At 45.3% G+C, this 15,850-nt stretch overlaps 1 protein-coding gene across 1 annotated transcript; it reads left to right on the forward strand.

Annotated features, from left to right (window-relative positions):
- Window positions 1-568: 568 nt before the first annotated feature.
- LOC110521008 (vitellogenin-like) lies at window positions 569-12,949 on the forward strand. The gene is made up of 32 exons (XM_036969190.1): window positions 569-657; window positions 823-843; window positions 985-1,136; window positions 1,228-1,479; window positions 1,571-1,732; window positions 1,823-1,971; window positions 2,063-2,213; window positions 2,321-2,478; window positions 5,166-5,331; window positions 6,995-7,120; window positions 7,369-7,587; window positions 7,682-7,899; window positions 7,994-8,091; window positions 8,201-8,325; window positions 8,419-8,520; window positions 8,631-8,750; window positions 8,846-9,032; window positions 9,126-9,219; window positions 9,303-9,488; window positions 9,610-9,769; window positions 9,889-10,102; window positions 10,187-10,482; window positions 10,626-10,685; window positions 10,788-10,862; window positions 10,973-11,179; window positions 11,320-11,471; window positions 11,569-11,716; window positions 11,816-11,942; window positions 12,041-12,224; window positions 12,321-12,415; window positions 12,546-12,640; window positions 12,773-12,949. The coding sequence occupies exons 1-32, from the start codon at window positions 618-620 to the stop codon at window positions 12,947-12,949; spliced, it is 4,716 nt and encodes a 1,571-aa protein (XP_036825085.1). The 5' UTR covers window positions 569-617.
- Window positions 12,950-15,850: the final 2,901 nt, after the last annotated feature.

Raw genomic sequence — 15,850 nt, forward strand, 5'->3', positions numbered from 1 at the left:
GCTTTTCAACCGATCTCTGCCTGCACAGCATCACTTCTCTGGAAGGTTCTGACTTGGAATATGTGGACAATTACAAATACCTAGGCGTCTGGTTAGACTGTAAACTCTCCTTCCAGACTCACATTAAACATCTCCAATCCAAAATGAAATCTAGAATCGGCTTCCTATTTCGCAACAAAGCATCCTTCACTCATGCTGCCAAACACACCCACGTAAAACTGACCATCCTACCGATCCTCAACTTCGGCGATGTTATTTACAAAATAGCCTCCAACACTCTACTCAACAAATTGGATGCAGTCTATCAGATAAATAGAGAAAAATAACTAATGTAATATTTAAAGAAAAATTAAGTTTGTAGTAAAGAACTGACTTAGATGGACTTAGATGGACATTGATCTGTGAAGGGCTAAATGGCAGTGGGGCAGTTTAACCTAACCTGTATGTGGCCACCTCAGAACTAGTGATAACCAACTCAACAGGCTTTATTATTAGCACATACTGATCTCAACTTATGTAACATTAGTTAATTATATATTTTGTTACGATTGTTTTTGTCGATAGAGCATTTCTTTAAAAGGCGGACTGGGACTGTTGTTCCTCACATCACACTGGCCATGAGAGCAGTAGTACTTGCACTGACTCTAGCCCTTGTGGGTAAGTACAGTTTTTCTGTCTTATTCTAGTGCAGATATTATAACTAACTTCATGTAAATATAATTAAGTTATGTAAATATTGAAATGTACAATTCTGTATCTATGACATTTTTTGAAAAACATTCAGTAACATTTTGTGACAATTATTTTTGTTTTATCTTGTAGCGAGTCAATCTGTTAACTTTGGTAAGTACATATTATTTGTATGGATTTTTACTTATGTTTATTAGGTAGTTTCACTTCTGCATTTTTTTCTAGTTGAATAAATTAAGTAAAACCAGTTCTCAGATCAGTTGATCATCAAATATGTTTTGATTGTTATTACAGCCCCTGATTTTGCTGCCAGTAAGACCTATGTGTACAAGTATGAGGCACTGCTCCTGGGTGGTCTGCCTGAGGAGGGTCTGGCTAGAGCTGGAGTAAAAGTAATCAGCAAAGTTATTATCAGTGCAGTTGCAGAGAATACCTACTTGCTGAAGGTATTTAATATACACGAAGTTCCCACACAAACAATATCTTAATGTGATGTCCATTACATTGACTAATACATCAATTGATATCTTCTTGTAGCTTGTGAACCCTGAGATCTTTGAGTACAGTGGTGTGTGGCCCAAAGATCCTTTCGTCCCAGCTGCAAAACTCACTTCAGCCCTGGCTGCTCAGTTCTCGATTCCCATCAAGTTTGAGTATGCCAAGGGTGTTGTGGGTAAGGTATTTGCCCCCACTGCTGTCTCTGAAACAGTGCTGAATGTCCATAGAGGTATCCTGAACATTCTTCAGCTCAACATCAAGAAGACACAAAACGTCTATGAGTTGCAGGAGGTAAAACTTGTATATATGTTCATATGTAGATGCAAAACATGTTTCAGTAAGCAATGTTTGAGTTCCTCACTTATGCTCTCTTTTGTGTTAGGCTGGAGCTCAGGGAGTGTGCAAGACCCACTATGTGATCAGGGAAGATGCCAAGGCAGAGCGCATCCATTTGACCAAGAGCAAGGATCTCAATAACTGTCAGCAGAGAATCATGAAGGACTTTGGTCTGGCTTACACAGAGAAGTGTGTAGAGTGCCGGCAGGTATGAGCATAAGTATCTATTTTGGGGGTTGGAAAAACATAACCAGAAACACTTCACATGACAATACAACTCTGTGTTTTGTCTAAACAGAGAGGGGAGGCCCTGATGGGAGCTGCCACTTACAACTACCTCATGAAGCCCGCTGACAATGGTGCTCTGATCTTGGAGGCCACTGTTACTGAGCTCCATCAGTTCACACCATTCAATGAGATGTCAGGAGCTGCCCAAATGGAAGCAAAGTATGTTGACTGATTTGTGGTACAAAAGGAAAACATTTTCATTTTATTAAGCTTATAGGTTTAAAAGTTTCCCATGAACTACCTTTCACAGACAAATGTTGACTTTCGTTGAGATCAAGAAGGATCCAATTATTGTCCCCGATAATAACTATGTTCACCGTGGATCCATCCGGTATGAGTTTGCCACTGAGATTCTCCAGATGCCCATTCAGCTCCTTAAGATCAGCAACGCACGTGCTCAGGTACAGTGACTCAATGACTCTATCTATTATTTGATACAATAGCCTGACAATATGTAAAGCCAAAGATAACAAAGGTTTAATACAAGCACTTCATTATAATTGTTTAGGCTGTGAAGATCCTGAATCATCTGGTCACATACAACACGGCACCGGTCCATGAAGATGCTCCTCTTAAGTTTCTGAAGTTTATTCAGCTCCTGCGCATGGCAAGCTCTGAGACTATTAATGCCATCTGGGCTGAGTTCAAGGCCAAACCAGCTTACAGGTAAAAACATGTCACGTTCTGACCTTTATTTCCGTTGTTTTGTATTTATTTAGTATGGTCAGGGCGTGAGTTGGGTGGGCAGTCTATGTTTGTTTTTCTATGTTTTGGGGCATTTCTATGTTTTCGGCCTAGTATGGTTCTCAATCAGAGGCAGGTGTCATTAGTTGTCTCTGATTGAGAATCATACTTAGGTAGCCTGGGTTGCACTGTTTGTTTGTGGGTGATTGTCTATGTTAGTGGCTTGTTTCAGCACAGGTCTCATTTTGTAGCGTCACGGTCGAATTTGGGTTATTGTTTTTGTTACTCTCTTGTATAGTGTTCAGTCTTTCTTTATTAAAGATTTTACCATGGACACTTACCACGCCGCATATTGGTCCTCTGATCCATCTCGCCTCTCCTCTTCAGACGAAGAGGAGGACGACCGTGACAGAATCACCCACCAACCAAGGACCAAGCGGCGTGGTAGAAAACAGCGACGACAGCAGCAGCAGCAGCAACAACAACAGCGGCCGGTATCACAGGACTCCTGGACATGGGAGGAGATACTGAACGGAGAGGGACCCTGGGCACAGGCTGGGGAATATCGCCGCCCCAAAGCAGAGCTGGAGGCAGCGAAAGCTGAGCGGCGGCGATATGAGGAGGCAGCACGGCAGTGCGACAGGTACGAGAGACAGCCCCAAATATTTTTTGGGGGGGGGCACACGAGGGGTGGAGCTAAGCCAGGTAGCAGACCTGCGCTCACTCCTCGTGCTTATTATAAGCAGCGTGATACTGGGCAGGCACCGTGTTATGCGGTTAAGCGCACGGTGTCGCCAGTACGTGTCCATAGCCCGGTGCGCTATAGGACAGCCCCCCGAGAGTGTCATGCGAGTGCGGGCATCGAGCCAGGGCGTATGGTGCCTGCTCAGCGGGTCTGGTCGCCGGTACGCAGTTTTGGTCCAGGGTATCCTGCGCCGGCTCTGCGTGCTGTGTCTCCGGGGCGCTGGGAGGGTGCAGTGCGTCCTCTGCCTGCGCTCCGCTCGTGCCGGGCGAATGTGGGAGTGGAGCCTAAGGGAGAGGTGCGTGTAGTAAGCACTAGATCTCCCGTGCTTACCCACAGCCCGGTTCAACCTGTGCCTGCACTCTGGAGGGTCCGGGCTAGAGTGGTTATCCAGCCTGGGGAAGTGGTGCCAAGGTTGCGCACCAGAGCTCCAGTGCTCCCCCACAGCCCGGTCCTTCAGGTGCCTCCTCCTAACCCCAAGCCTCCTGAAGGTCTCCCCAGCCTGGTGGTTCCTGTGGCAGCCCCACGCACCAGGCTGTCTCTCTGTCTCCTCCCTGCAGGTGGTCCTGTCTGTCCGGTGCCGCTGCCGGAGCCTCCCGCCTGTCCGGCGCCGCTGCCGGAGCCTCCCGCCTGTCCGGCGCCGCTGCCGGAGCCTCCCGCCTGTCCGGCGCCGCTGCCGGAGCCTCCCGCCTGTCCGGCGCCGCTGCCGGAGCCTCCCGCCTGTCCGGCGCCGCTGCCGGAGCCTCCCGCCTGTCCGGCGCCGCTGCCGGAGCCTCCCGCCTGTCCGGCGCCGCTGCCGGAGCCTCCCGCCTGTCCGGCGCCGCTGCCGGAGCCTCCCGCCTGTCCGGCGCCGCTGCCGGAGCCTCCCGCCTGTCCGGCGCCGCTGCCGGAGCCTCCCGCCTGTCCGGCGCCGCTGCCGGAGCCTCCCGCCTGTCCGGCGCCGCTGCCGGAGCCTCCCGCCTGTCCGGCGCCGCTGCCGGAGCCTCCCGCCTGTCCGGCGCCGCTGCCGGAGCCTCCCGCCTGTCCGGCGCCGGAGCCTCCCGCCTGTCCGGCGCCGCTGCCGGAGCCTCCCGCCTGTCCGGCGCCGCTGCCGGAGCCTCCCGCCTGTCCGGCGCCGCTGCCGGAGCCTCCCGCCTGTCCGGCGCCTCTGCCGGAGCCCCTCTGCCCAGAGCCGCTGCTGTCCCTCTGTCCCGAGCAGCTGCCCCACCTCTGTCCCGAGCAGCTGCCCCACCTCTGTCCCGAGCAGCCCCTCTGTCCAGTGGGGTCATTAAGTAGGGTGGCCATGGTCAGGAAGCCACGGAGGCGGACAATAAGGCGGACTAAGACAATGATGAGGTGGGGTCCGCGTCCCGCGCCAGAGCCGCCACCGCGGACAGACGCCCACCCAGACCCTCCCCTATAGGTCAAGGTTTTGCGGCCGGAGTCCGCACCTTTGGGGGGGGGGGTACTGTCACGTTCTGACCTTTATTTCCGTTGTTTTGTATTTATTTAGTATGGTCAGGGCGTGAGTTGGGTGGGCAGTCTATGTTTGTTTTTCTATGTTTTGGGGCATTTCTATGTTTTCGGCCTAGTATGGTTCTCAATCAGAGGCAGGTGTCATTAGTTGTCTCTGATTGAGAATCATACTTAGGTAGCCTGGGTTGCACTGTTTGTTTGTGGGTGATTGTCTATGTTAGTGGCTTGTTTCAGCACAGGTCTCATTTTGTAGCGTCACGGTCGAATTTGGGTTATTGTTTTTGTTACTCTCTTGTATAGTGTTCAGTCTTTCTTTATTAAAGATTTTACCATGGACACTTACCACGCCGCATATTGGTCCTCTGATCCATCTCGCCTCTCCTCTTCAGACGAAGAGGAGGACGACCGTGACAAAACAATTCTTGCTCAATTGCCCAAACAAAGACACAATGACAGAAAAACTTTTTTTCAGACACTGGATCCTGGATGCTGTCCCCTCTATCGGAAGTTCAGTGGCTGTGAGATTCATCAAGGAGAAGTTTTTGGCTGGTGACATCACTATTTTTGAGGCTGCTCAGGCTCTGGTTGCCGCTGTGCATATGGTGGCTGCTGATCTGGAGACTGTCAAGCTTGTTGAAGTAAGTAAACCTTTAAATGATGTTTAAGCATTCTTATAGATTTCCTCATTAAGATGACTAAAAATTGTAGCATGAGGTGGTCTAGTGGTTAACACCATTACCTTCAACACATATGTGACCCAGAGCCTCGATTCAGTTTTAGGTAGCAACATTTGGTGTTTTTTAAATTTAAAGTAGGGACTCAGATCTACAAAACGGTATATCATACACCACAGTTGAGGAACAATGCGAAAGTAATTCTGCTTTGAAAGTTGGTCAACTTGTAACCTCACTTTTGAGAAAATGTCCCTTGAATTTTTTCCTACACCTACTGGAGAGCTTCTGCGTTTAAACCTATTCGGCATCGTTCACACCCTCTAAAGCCCTAGCCCCACCCATCTCGTTAAGGATTCACATGTGAGACCATGAGCTAAACAGAGTGAGTAAGGTAGTGTAGTAAACAACCAAAGATTTCAAGACTAAAAGTGGTGAAAGTAGTAGCCTAAAATAGGGAAAACTCCAGTTAAAAATGCACGTTATCTAGTCCTTGGCCTATATCCTAATCTGACTTTGAAAGTGTCCGGATAAAAATATTTTATAATTATTTGATAATTATACATTATGCTTACCCAGACACTTGTCCAAAACTGATGGGTCATGTGACATAAATTATATAACCACCCCCAGCCACATGTAGCTAAGTGGATGGTTACTATTGTCTGGACATGTACACATGTTCATGAAATACAATCGATGGCCATAATCAGCAATTACAAGTGGCTTTCTGAGATACAAATAATATTACTACAGAGATCATACACGTGCCGTTAGCTAGCAAGCCAGCAAGCTAACATTTGCTTGCTAGCTAACAGTACGCTTGAACTTGCAATGAAAATGACTTTCTGACTAAATTTGAAACTTGTAATATCTGAGAAAGTAGCTACACTCTTACCAGTATACATGGATGAACATTTCATGGCAGTGTGTCTTTTCTGTTTGGTTTGTAGCAAGCTACAGCTTGTTGGGCCCGTTGTTGTGTCAAGTCACTTCGGTTCACACTGACCGTGTGCAGAAAGTAGTCCATCACAACTTTTTCCCACTAATCTTTGTCGATAGCACCTAATAAATTCTGGGCAACAATGTTGTTGAGCGCAGTAGCAACACATTTGCAGATCTCCATGGCTAGCATTATATCTTTCAAAAAAGCCACTGTAGCAAGGATTATTGACATATACCGAGCAGCTCATGTTATAGACAGAAGCGTGCTACATAGCAGACCAACACAAACTCATCTCTCGGCATGTCCAGCCCATTCATTAGCCCATTCATTATCTCAGCCAATCATGGCTAGCGGGAAGGTATTTTTCCGTGGCTAAACCAACTAGGCTCCTAATTTAACAATTGTATTCATATTTACAGATGGCATACAAGTTTGTTATGAAGGCACATGACAGTGCACATGTTCCAGGAGGCATTTCTGAAAGAATAAACTGCAAATGCATCTCCTGTGAAGTAGTGATGTGCGACATACGCTTAGCTTTTTGAAGCTGGTCACATATGTGCTCGCGGCCGTCTGGTTGAGAATCCTGGACCCACTTTACTCCTTCTACACTGTCCTATCTCTTCAATATTTTGTAAGAAATTATATAAAGATGACTCAAAACAATACATTTTTCACCACCAGAGCCTGGCTTTCAACCACAAGATTCAGACACACCCAGTTCTACGTGAGCTCACCATGCTTGGTTATGGTACCATGGTTTCCAAATACTGTGTTGAACATCCCAACTGCCCCGCTGAACTTGTGAAGGTAAACTGGATGTATTTTCCTATAATCATTTACATTTGAGTCACTTAACAGATAGATGCTCTTACGATAGCTAGGTGAGATAGCAACATATCACAATCGTATCAAGTATATTTTCCCTCAAAAAAAGATTTATCAGCAAAATCAGTGCTATTGGGATACTCTTCAAAGAGGTAGATGTCATCTCATGTATATGATGATCTACTGATTGAGGTTATTCAAACATATCTACTGTACATGTCTTCCCACAGCCCATCCACGAACTTGCTGTTCGGGCTGTTGCTAATAGCAAATTTGAGGAACTCTCCATGGTTCTTAAAGCTCTGGGTAATGCTGGCCATCCTGCTAGCATTAAACCAATCACAAAGCTCCTGCCCGTGTTTGGAACTGCAGCTGCTGCTCTGCCCCTGAGAGTCCAGGCTGATGCAGTTTTGGCCCTGAGGAACATTGCTAAGAGGGAGCCTAGAATGGTGAGTACAGTCCCTCCATTAAATTGCAAATGACAACATCATGATTCTCATTGGCGAAGTCCATTCAAATCTCTGCATTATTGTTGTGAAATAGGTCCAGGAAGTTGCTGTGCAGTTGTTCATGGACAAGGCTCTCCACCCAGAGCTCCGCATGCTTGCCTGCATTGTTCTGTTTGAGACAAAGCCCCCAATGGGCCTGGTGATTACTTTAGCTAGCATTCTGAAAACAGAGAAAAATATGCAGGTGGCTAGCTTCACCTACTCTCACATGATGTCCCTGACCAGGAGCACCGCCCCTGACTTTGCCTCAGTGTAAGAGCACTCTTTCACCTTTACATGTCATTACATCTCTCTCAATATCTATGGAATCAGATTTAATAACATAGTTGCTATTCCTTCATTTTAGTGCTGCTGCCTGCAATGTTGCTGTCAAGATGCTCAGCAACAAATTTAGAAGATTGAGCTGCCACTTCAGTCAAGCCATCCACCTGGATGCCTATTCCAGTAAGGTCCTCCTCTTATCTTCCTTGGCTTGCAACGACTGTTCCATTAGCATCATTCACTAAACATCAACAAAGTCATTCATTAACAGTCATTTTTCCCCATCTTAAAGATCCCCTGAGGATTGGTGCTGCTGCCAGTGCTTTCTACATCAACGATGCTGCCACCCTTTTCCCCAGAACTGTCGTGGCCAAAGCTCGCACCTACTTTGCTGGAGCAGCTGCTGATGTTCTTGAGGTAAAGGCGTTTTTTCAAAGTACCTTGAAATGATAATGATTGAGAACATTTAAAACACTTTTAAACTGTCCAAGCTTAATGTTTGCCCCTTAGGTTGGAGTGAGAACTGAGGGAATCCAGGAGGCTCTTCTGAAACTACCCCCAGCTCCTGAAAATGCTGACAGGATCACCAAGATGAGGCGTGTCATTAAGGCTGTAAGTATCAACGACCACTACGTTACACATTTATCTTAAATTGCTTCAATCCCTGTGGATTTTTTAAATGAAATTGATCAATCAGGTTTGCTTTACTCATCTATCCACAGCTGTCTGACTGGAGGTCCCTAGCCACAAGCAAGCCCCTAGCCTCCATATATGTGAAGTTCTTTGGACAGGAAATTGCCTTTGCCAACATCGACAAGTCCATCATCGATCAGGCACTTCAGGTACAACAGATGATATAACTTAATAGTCTCCAAAAGTATTCATAAAACATTCACAGTTGAGGGACAAAACAGCTAAACCTAATAATATCCCACAGCTTGCCAACAGTCCTTCTGCACACGCTTTGGGAAGAAATGCCTTGAAGGCACTGTTGGCTGGAGCAACTTTCCAGTATGTTAAGCCCCTGCTGGCTGCAGAGGTGCGTCGCATCTTCCCCACCGCTGTTGGTTTGCCCATGGAGCTCAGTTACTACACTGCTGCTGTCGCTAAAGCATACGTCAATGGTAACTATATCATAATAGTTCTTGCTTAGTAATTAGTAGTTCTTCGCTAGATCTCTGATCTCCCAAAATGTGCTTTTATCTTTATGTTCTTAGTCCGTGCCACTCTGACACCTGCTCTGCCTGAAACCTTCCATGCTGCCCAGCTATTGAAAACAAACATTGAGCTACACGCCGAAGTTAGACCAAGGTAGGTATAAGACCAATATTTTCTGATGACATCATTAATACCACAAATCTTGGTAAATTTTACAATGTCTCCTCTTCCTGTAGCATTGTCATGCATACATTTGCTGTGATGGGAGTGAACACTGCATTCATCCAGGCTGCTATTATGGCAAGAGCTAAGGTCCGCACAATTGTCCCTGCAAAATTTGCAGCACAGCTTGACATCGCTAATGGCAACTTCAAGTTTGAAGCTTTCCCTGTTTCCCCTCCTGAGCATATTGCTGCCGCACAGTAAGGGCAATCTTTTTCTTGGTCAGAAAAGAGGATGTAATAGCTGTTTAAATTAAGTTCATATTTTTTTAACACGGCTGCCGACCTACAGTTTTCTTGAGATCTATGTTCCTTCAAACAGCATTGAGACCTTTGCTGTGGCAAGAAATGTGGAGGATGTCCAAGCCGAGAGAATAACTCCCTTGATTCCTGCCCAAGGAGTAGCAAGAAGCACACAGCAGTCCAGGGATAAGTTCACATCTATGATTGCAGACTCTGCTGCCTCTTTTGCTGGAAGTTTGGTGAGTTTGTATGAAATACTTGTTCAAAACTAAATCCACATAAGCATTGCCAATCAGAAATGATTAACCACAGACCCCAGACATTTGATACATTTTGTGAATTTATATCATTTTTTCAGTCAAGATCTTCCGAGATCCTCTATTCTGATTTGCCATCCAACTTCAAGCCCATCATTAAGGCAATTGTAGTCCATCTTGAGGAGACAATCTGTGTCGAAAGGCTTGGAGTCAAAGCATGCTTTGAATTTACCTCAGAGAGTGCTGCCTTCATCAGAAACACTCTTTTCTACAACATGATTGGAAAGCATTCAGTCCTTATTTCTGTGAAACCATGTAAGCATTCATTTGGTAATAAGCCAAGTTCAGCATATACTTGCAACAATTTGTTTAGCTATTTGTAATGCATTCCATTTTTAGCAGCATCTGAACCCGCCATCGAGAGGCTGGAGTTTGAAGTGCAAGTTGGACCCAAGGCTGCAGAAAAGATTATCAAAGTCATCACCATGAACGAAGAGGAGGAAGCTCCCGAGGGAAAAACTGTACTGTTGAAGCTCAAGAAAATTCTGCTGCCTGATCTGAAGAACGGCACCAGAGCTTCCTCTAGTTCCAGCAGCTCTAGTTCCAGCAGCTCTCGCTCTAGTAGTTCCCGCTCTAGATCCAGAAAATCAGAGAGCAGCAGCTCTTCCAGCTCCTCCAGCTCTCGCATCTCCAAGGTAAGGCTACTGTTTGTCACAAAACTCTTTGAGTCAGATATTTATGGAGTTGACAAACAAGGCACAGACTTGTTGCAAACATACATAGATGTTAAAAATGTGAAGAGAATTTATTAAATGTATTGGTATTTCTACCCAAATAGCCTGACGGCCCAGACCAGCCTTACAACCCCAACGACCGCAAATTCAAAAAGAATCACAAGGTACAATATTGAGGAATTTTCATCTACGATATGGTTGACAAAAATACATGTTTGTATAAAAGTTTTTCCGTAAATACCCTGGGTTTTGCTGTTTGTTTGCAGGACTCTCAAGCCACCTCCAATGTCATCTCCAGAAGCAAGAGCAGTGCCTCTAGCTTCCATGCCATCTACAAGCAGGTGACACTTCACCATCATAACTTGAGTCAAGATTATCATCTCTTTCATTGTGTGCCATTGGGAGAGAGCGCAGAGATGAATTAAGATTTAAAATGTGTTTCTCTTCTCAGGACAAATTCCTTGGCAATAAACTTGCCCCTATGGTGATCATCCTCTTCCGTTTAGTGAGAGCTGACCATAAGATAGAGGGATACCAGGTTACTGCTTACTTGAACAAAGCTACTTCCAGACTGCAGATCATTATGGCTGCCCTTGATGAGAACGACAACTGGAAACTGTGTGCTGATGGTGTTCTGCTCAGCAAACACAAAGTCACTGTAAGATCAAATATCTTGTAAAATGGTGCTACAATATAAGTTTTCTGATCATTTTTTTAATGTTTAGCTTGTACCGTGGGTAGCAATAACAACTAATGTATACTAAAAAAATGTACACTTTATTTTGTTCTCCTAATTAGGCCAAGATTGCTTGGGGGGCAGAGTGCAAGGATTATAACACCTTTATCACTGCTGAGACTGGTCTTGTTGGTCCAAGCCCTGCAGTTCGTCTGAGGTTGTCTTGGGACAAACTCCCCAAGGTTCCCAAGGCTGTTTGGCGCTATGTTAGGATGTACGGTTACTCATTTGTTATTTACTAGTGATAGCTGAATAATGTTACAGAACAAATCAAGAACAACTTCTGATTTGTGTAACCTTTTCTCTTCTAGCGTGTCTGAATTCATCCCTGGGTACATCCCATATTACCTGGCTGACTTGGTTCCAATGCAAAAAGACAAAAATAGTGAGAAACAGATTCAATTCACTGTGGTTGCCACATCTGAAAGGACCCTGGATGTCATTCTGAAAACACCCAAGGTGAGGAACATTGTTTTTCCCACAATAGCATTTTCTGCTGTTTTATTTCTCCAGACTTCTCTTGGTTGACTGTTTCTGATTTGTGTATCTAAATCACAGATGACACTGTATAAACTGGGTGTGAACCTCCCCTGTTCTCTGCCATTTGAGTCTATGACTGATCTTTCTCCCTTTGATGACAACATTGTTAACAAAATCCACTACTTGTTTTCTGAAGTCAACGCAGGTAAGCAGAAACAATAAAAAAACTAAAAAACAAAACAATGTCACAGTACAACGTTAAAAAAGGCAAGGAAGGTATAAATTAACACTATTGTTTTCCAGTTAAATGTAGCATGGTCAGAGACACATTGACAACATTTAACAACAGGAAGTACAAGATCAACATGCCTCTCTCCTGCTACCAAGTTTTGGCTCAGGATTGCACCATAGAGCTCAAATTCATGGTTCTGCTGAAGAAGGATCACGGATCTGAACAAAACCACATCAATGTGAAAATCTCTGACATGTGAGTATTGTTTTAGAAAACAATTGCTTTTGACACAAATATATTTCTTAGTTCCATCAATAACAATGTATGAAATGTTATCTTTGACACTTCCAGTGATGTTGACCTGTACCCTGAGGACAATGATGTGATAGTGAAGGTCAATGGAATGGACATTTCCAAAGACAACCTCCCATACGAGGACCCCTCAGGTTTCTCATGCTCCTTCAACCTTATTTATCAACATCACAATAACTAGAATAATCTAATGTACTGCAGTAATAAGATAATAGAAAATGGCCTCATCCATAAACTACAACATTGTTTATTTTCTTGCCTAAGGTTCTATCAAGATCAAACAGAAGGGTGAAGGTGTGTCTCTCTATGCCCCAAGCCATGGTCTCCAAAAAGTCTACTTTGATAAGTACTCATGGAAGGTGATTGGAATCTTATGTCATGATATCAATAATACTGTATCATTAAATGTATGAATAGCGTATTACTTGTTTGAAGGGTACTAATAGATAAGCTACAGTTGTTCTAAGTTGTTGTGTGATTTTGGCACTCAGATTAAAGTTGTGGACTGGATGAAGGGACAGACCTGTGGACTCTGTGGAAAGGCTGATGGCGAACACAGACAGGAGTACCGTACACCCAGTGGCCGCCTGACCAAGAGCTCAGTCAGCTTTGCCCATTCCTGGGTGCTTCCTTCTGATAGCTGCCGTGATGCGTCTGGTAAATCTTAGCCTACCGCTTATGCTGCATTACAAATGTCAGTTCACTTAGTTAACATATTATTACTGTACCTCTCTATGTCAGAATGTCTCATGAAGCTCGAGTCTGTGAAGCTGGAGAAGCAGGTGATTGTTGATGACAGGGAGTCCAAATGCTACTCTGTTGAGCCTGTGCTGCGCTGTCTGCCTGGATGCCTCCCAGTGAGGACCACCCCCATCACCATCGGTTTCCACTGCCTGCCCGTCGGTGAGTCTATAATGGACAACTGTTTTACTGAAGACACCACACTGTTCTGATGTATCCAATAAATACTGATCTGCAGTTCCTAATTTCTTACTTTCTTTCCTATTACAGATTCCAACCTGAACCGCTCTGAAGGTCTGAGCAGCATCTATGAGAAGAGTGTGGACCTGATGGAGAAGGCAGAAGCCCATGTGGCCTGTCGCTGCTCTGAGCAGTGCATGTAGTGCTCTGGTGGAGCAGATACTGTAACTTTTATAACAGAAAATATGTAATTTCACATCACTGAGATGAAACCTACAACATTATTGACCACTCAAATTGTAATAAATCCAACTGTGCATTCAAAGATGGTCTCTGATACATTTTTCCACATTTTTCATTTGCAAAAAGAGCCCTCTAATAAGAGACATTTAATGGACATCACTTTTCATGGTGAATTATGAAATTTAAAAAAACTATTTAAAAAAAAATATGTCAGTGCCAAAAACACCTTCAGCTTGACAGAGGAGTTATATTGTAAACACATCCAACTTGCTATGACTGTTCAGTATACCATTTCCATTGCACTGCATCTACACCAAATACAATAGCTTAGACCAATATTGTTTTGTTGTCATCACAATCACTTGAAGGGAAAGACAGTTTGTCAATTTCATAAATCAATGTAAAGAACTATATCTCTTTTCACATTTGGTGTTGGTGTATCAGCAACATTTCACTGAATGTACATTTTAAAATGATATTTCATATTTAAGGAAAAAAAACTATATTTACTATGATAACAAATACATTACGCTGTCTGACATTCAAATGTATAAAACTACATGACTTTAACAAAAGGTAATACAATGAAAATACTTTTGACATGAAATCTGTACAAATGACATCTAAGAACAAAAACATTACCTTAAAAACCACACTAACTTGTCCCTCTGTCACTCAGCAGTCAAAATATTATGGCTCTATCAAAACACAGTCAGGGGCCTTGTCCGTCCCAAAAACACTTGGCCTTGCCCCCATGGCAATCCAACTCGATGGATTCTCAATTCACCGAGTGGACAGGACATTGGATTCAGGAAAAATGACAGGGGGAGGTGTATGCCTCTTCATCAACAGTAAATGTTGTCCTAACTCTAGCGCAATGGAAGTCTCTACCCATTGCGCATCCGTCTTGGAATACTTGATAGACAAATGCCAAACTTTCTACCCCCGAGAGAGTTTTCAGCTGTTATCATGATTGCTGTATGTGTTCAATCTCAGGATAAGAAAAACAGGCAGGAAACCATGCCCCCAGAGGATGCTTTCCTTGTTAGCTCCTTATGTGAGAGATGTGAGAATACAGAACTAAGACTTGTGTCATCACAAAGAGGACCTTAAAAAGTTTCAGTGAACAGGCTTTTTTACATGATCTTTATATGATTGACCTTGATTGTATTTCAGCTATCCCTGAACCTAATTTAGCTTTGATCCTTTTTGCAGATGACTTACTATTGTGAATAATCATGCTACTCTCACGACTCCTACCAAAGGTGGCTCCCCCTCCTGTTCGGGTGGCGCTTGGCGGTCGTCGTCACCGGCCTACTAGCTGCCACTGATCCCTTTTCCCCCTTTTCTGTTTATTAGTTGCACCTGTGTTTAGTTTAGGATAATTGGTTGGGCTTTATTTACCAGCCGGCCCGCCTGCTGGTTGTGCGGGATTGTTTTCAGTGTACATGTTGTACACGGCTGTCCGTGTATTTTGTATTTTGCTGGACTGTTTAAGTTCCCTGTGTTTGGGGCATTTGTTTGGGTTGGCGTCGTTTCACCGTTGTGGTGCAAATAAAGTAGAGCTACCCAGAACTCTCTGCTTCCTTCGCCTGACTTCTTCCTCCACTACACCCCTGGCGTTACAGAATCCCGCACCATTAAAGAATGGAGTCAGGGAGAGCAGCTGCCAACCCCCTCCCATCGATGGAGGAACGTGTCCTCCACCATACCACCGTCCTCCATCGGATAGGATCCGCGATGGACTAGATGATGGAGAGAATGGACCGATGGGAGAGGAGTGGTCTCCTCTCTCCACCTTCGGTTCCTCCAGCTCTGGATCCCCCTTCTCCTCCCTCCCCCTCTGGCTATAGCGCTCTCCGTCTTGCGCTCTCGAGGGACTATGATGGAGCGGCGGCGGGGTGTCATGGGTTTCTGCTTCAACTGGAACTGTACCTGGCGACCGTGAGGCCCACTCCCTTGGGAGCGGAGAGGGTGAGTGTCCTCATCTCCTGCCTGGCGGGTCGTGCTCTGGAGTGGGCGAACGCGGTCTGGAATGGCCCAGACTCGGTGAAGGAGCACTACCCGGAATTCACCCGGCGGGTTAGCGACTGTTCCACCTTAGGCAGGAGAAGAGGAGTGCACAGGATTACGCGTTGGAGTTCCGGACCTTGGCCGCTGGGCCTGGGTGGAACGACAGGGCCCTGATAGACCACTACCGGTGTAGTCTCCGGGAGGACGTCCGCAGGGAGCTAGCGTGTCAGGACAACACTCTCTCCATTGATGAACTCATCGACATGTCTATCCGGCTGGACAATCTGCTCGCTGCCTGCGGGCGTTCGGAGAGGGTCCTGTTCGTTCTACCACCCAGCGCCACCGCTTCCATTCCTATGGAGTTAGGGGTGCCGTGCCGTGTGGTACTGGAA

The sequence above is a fragment of the Oncorhynchus mykiss genome, chromosome 30 (genome assembly GCF_013265735.2).
Source record: "Oncorhynchus mykiss isolate Arlee chromosome 30, USDA_OmykA_1.1, whole genome shotgun sequence".
In the NCBI taxonomy this organism is placed as follows: Eukaryota; Metazoa; Chordata; class Actinopteri; order Salmoniformes; family Salmonidae; genus Oncorhynchus; species Oncorhynchus mykiss.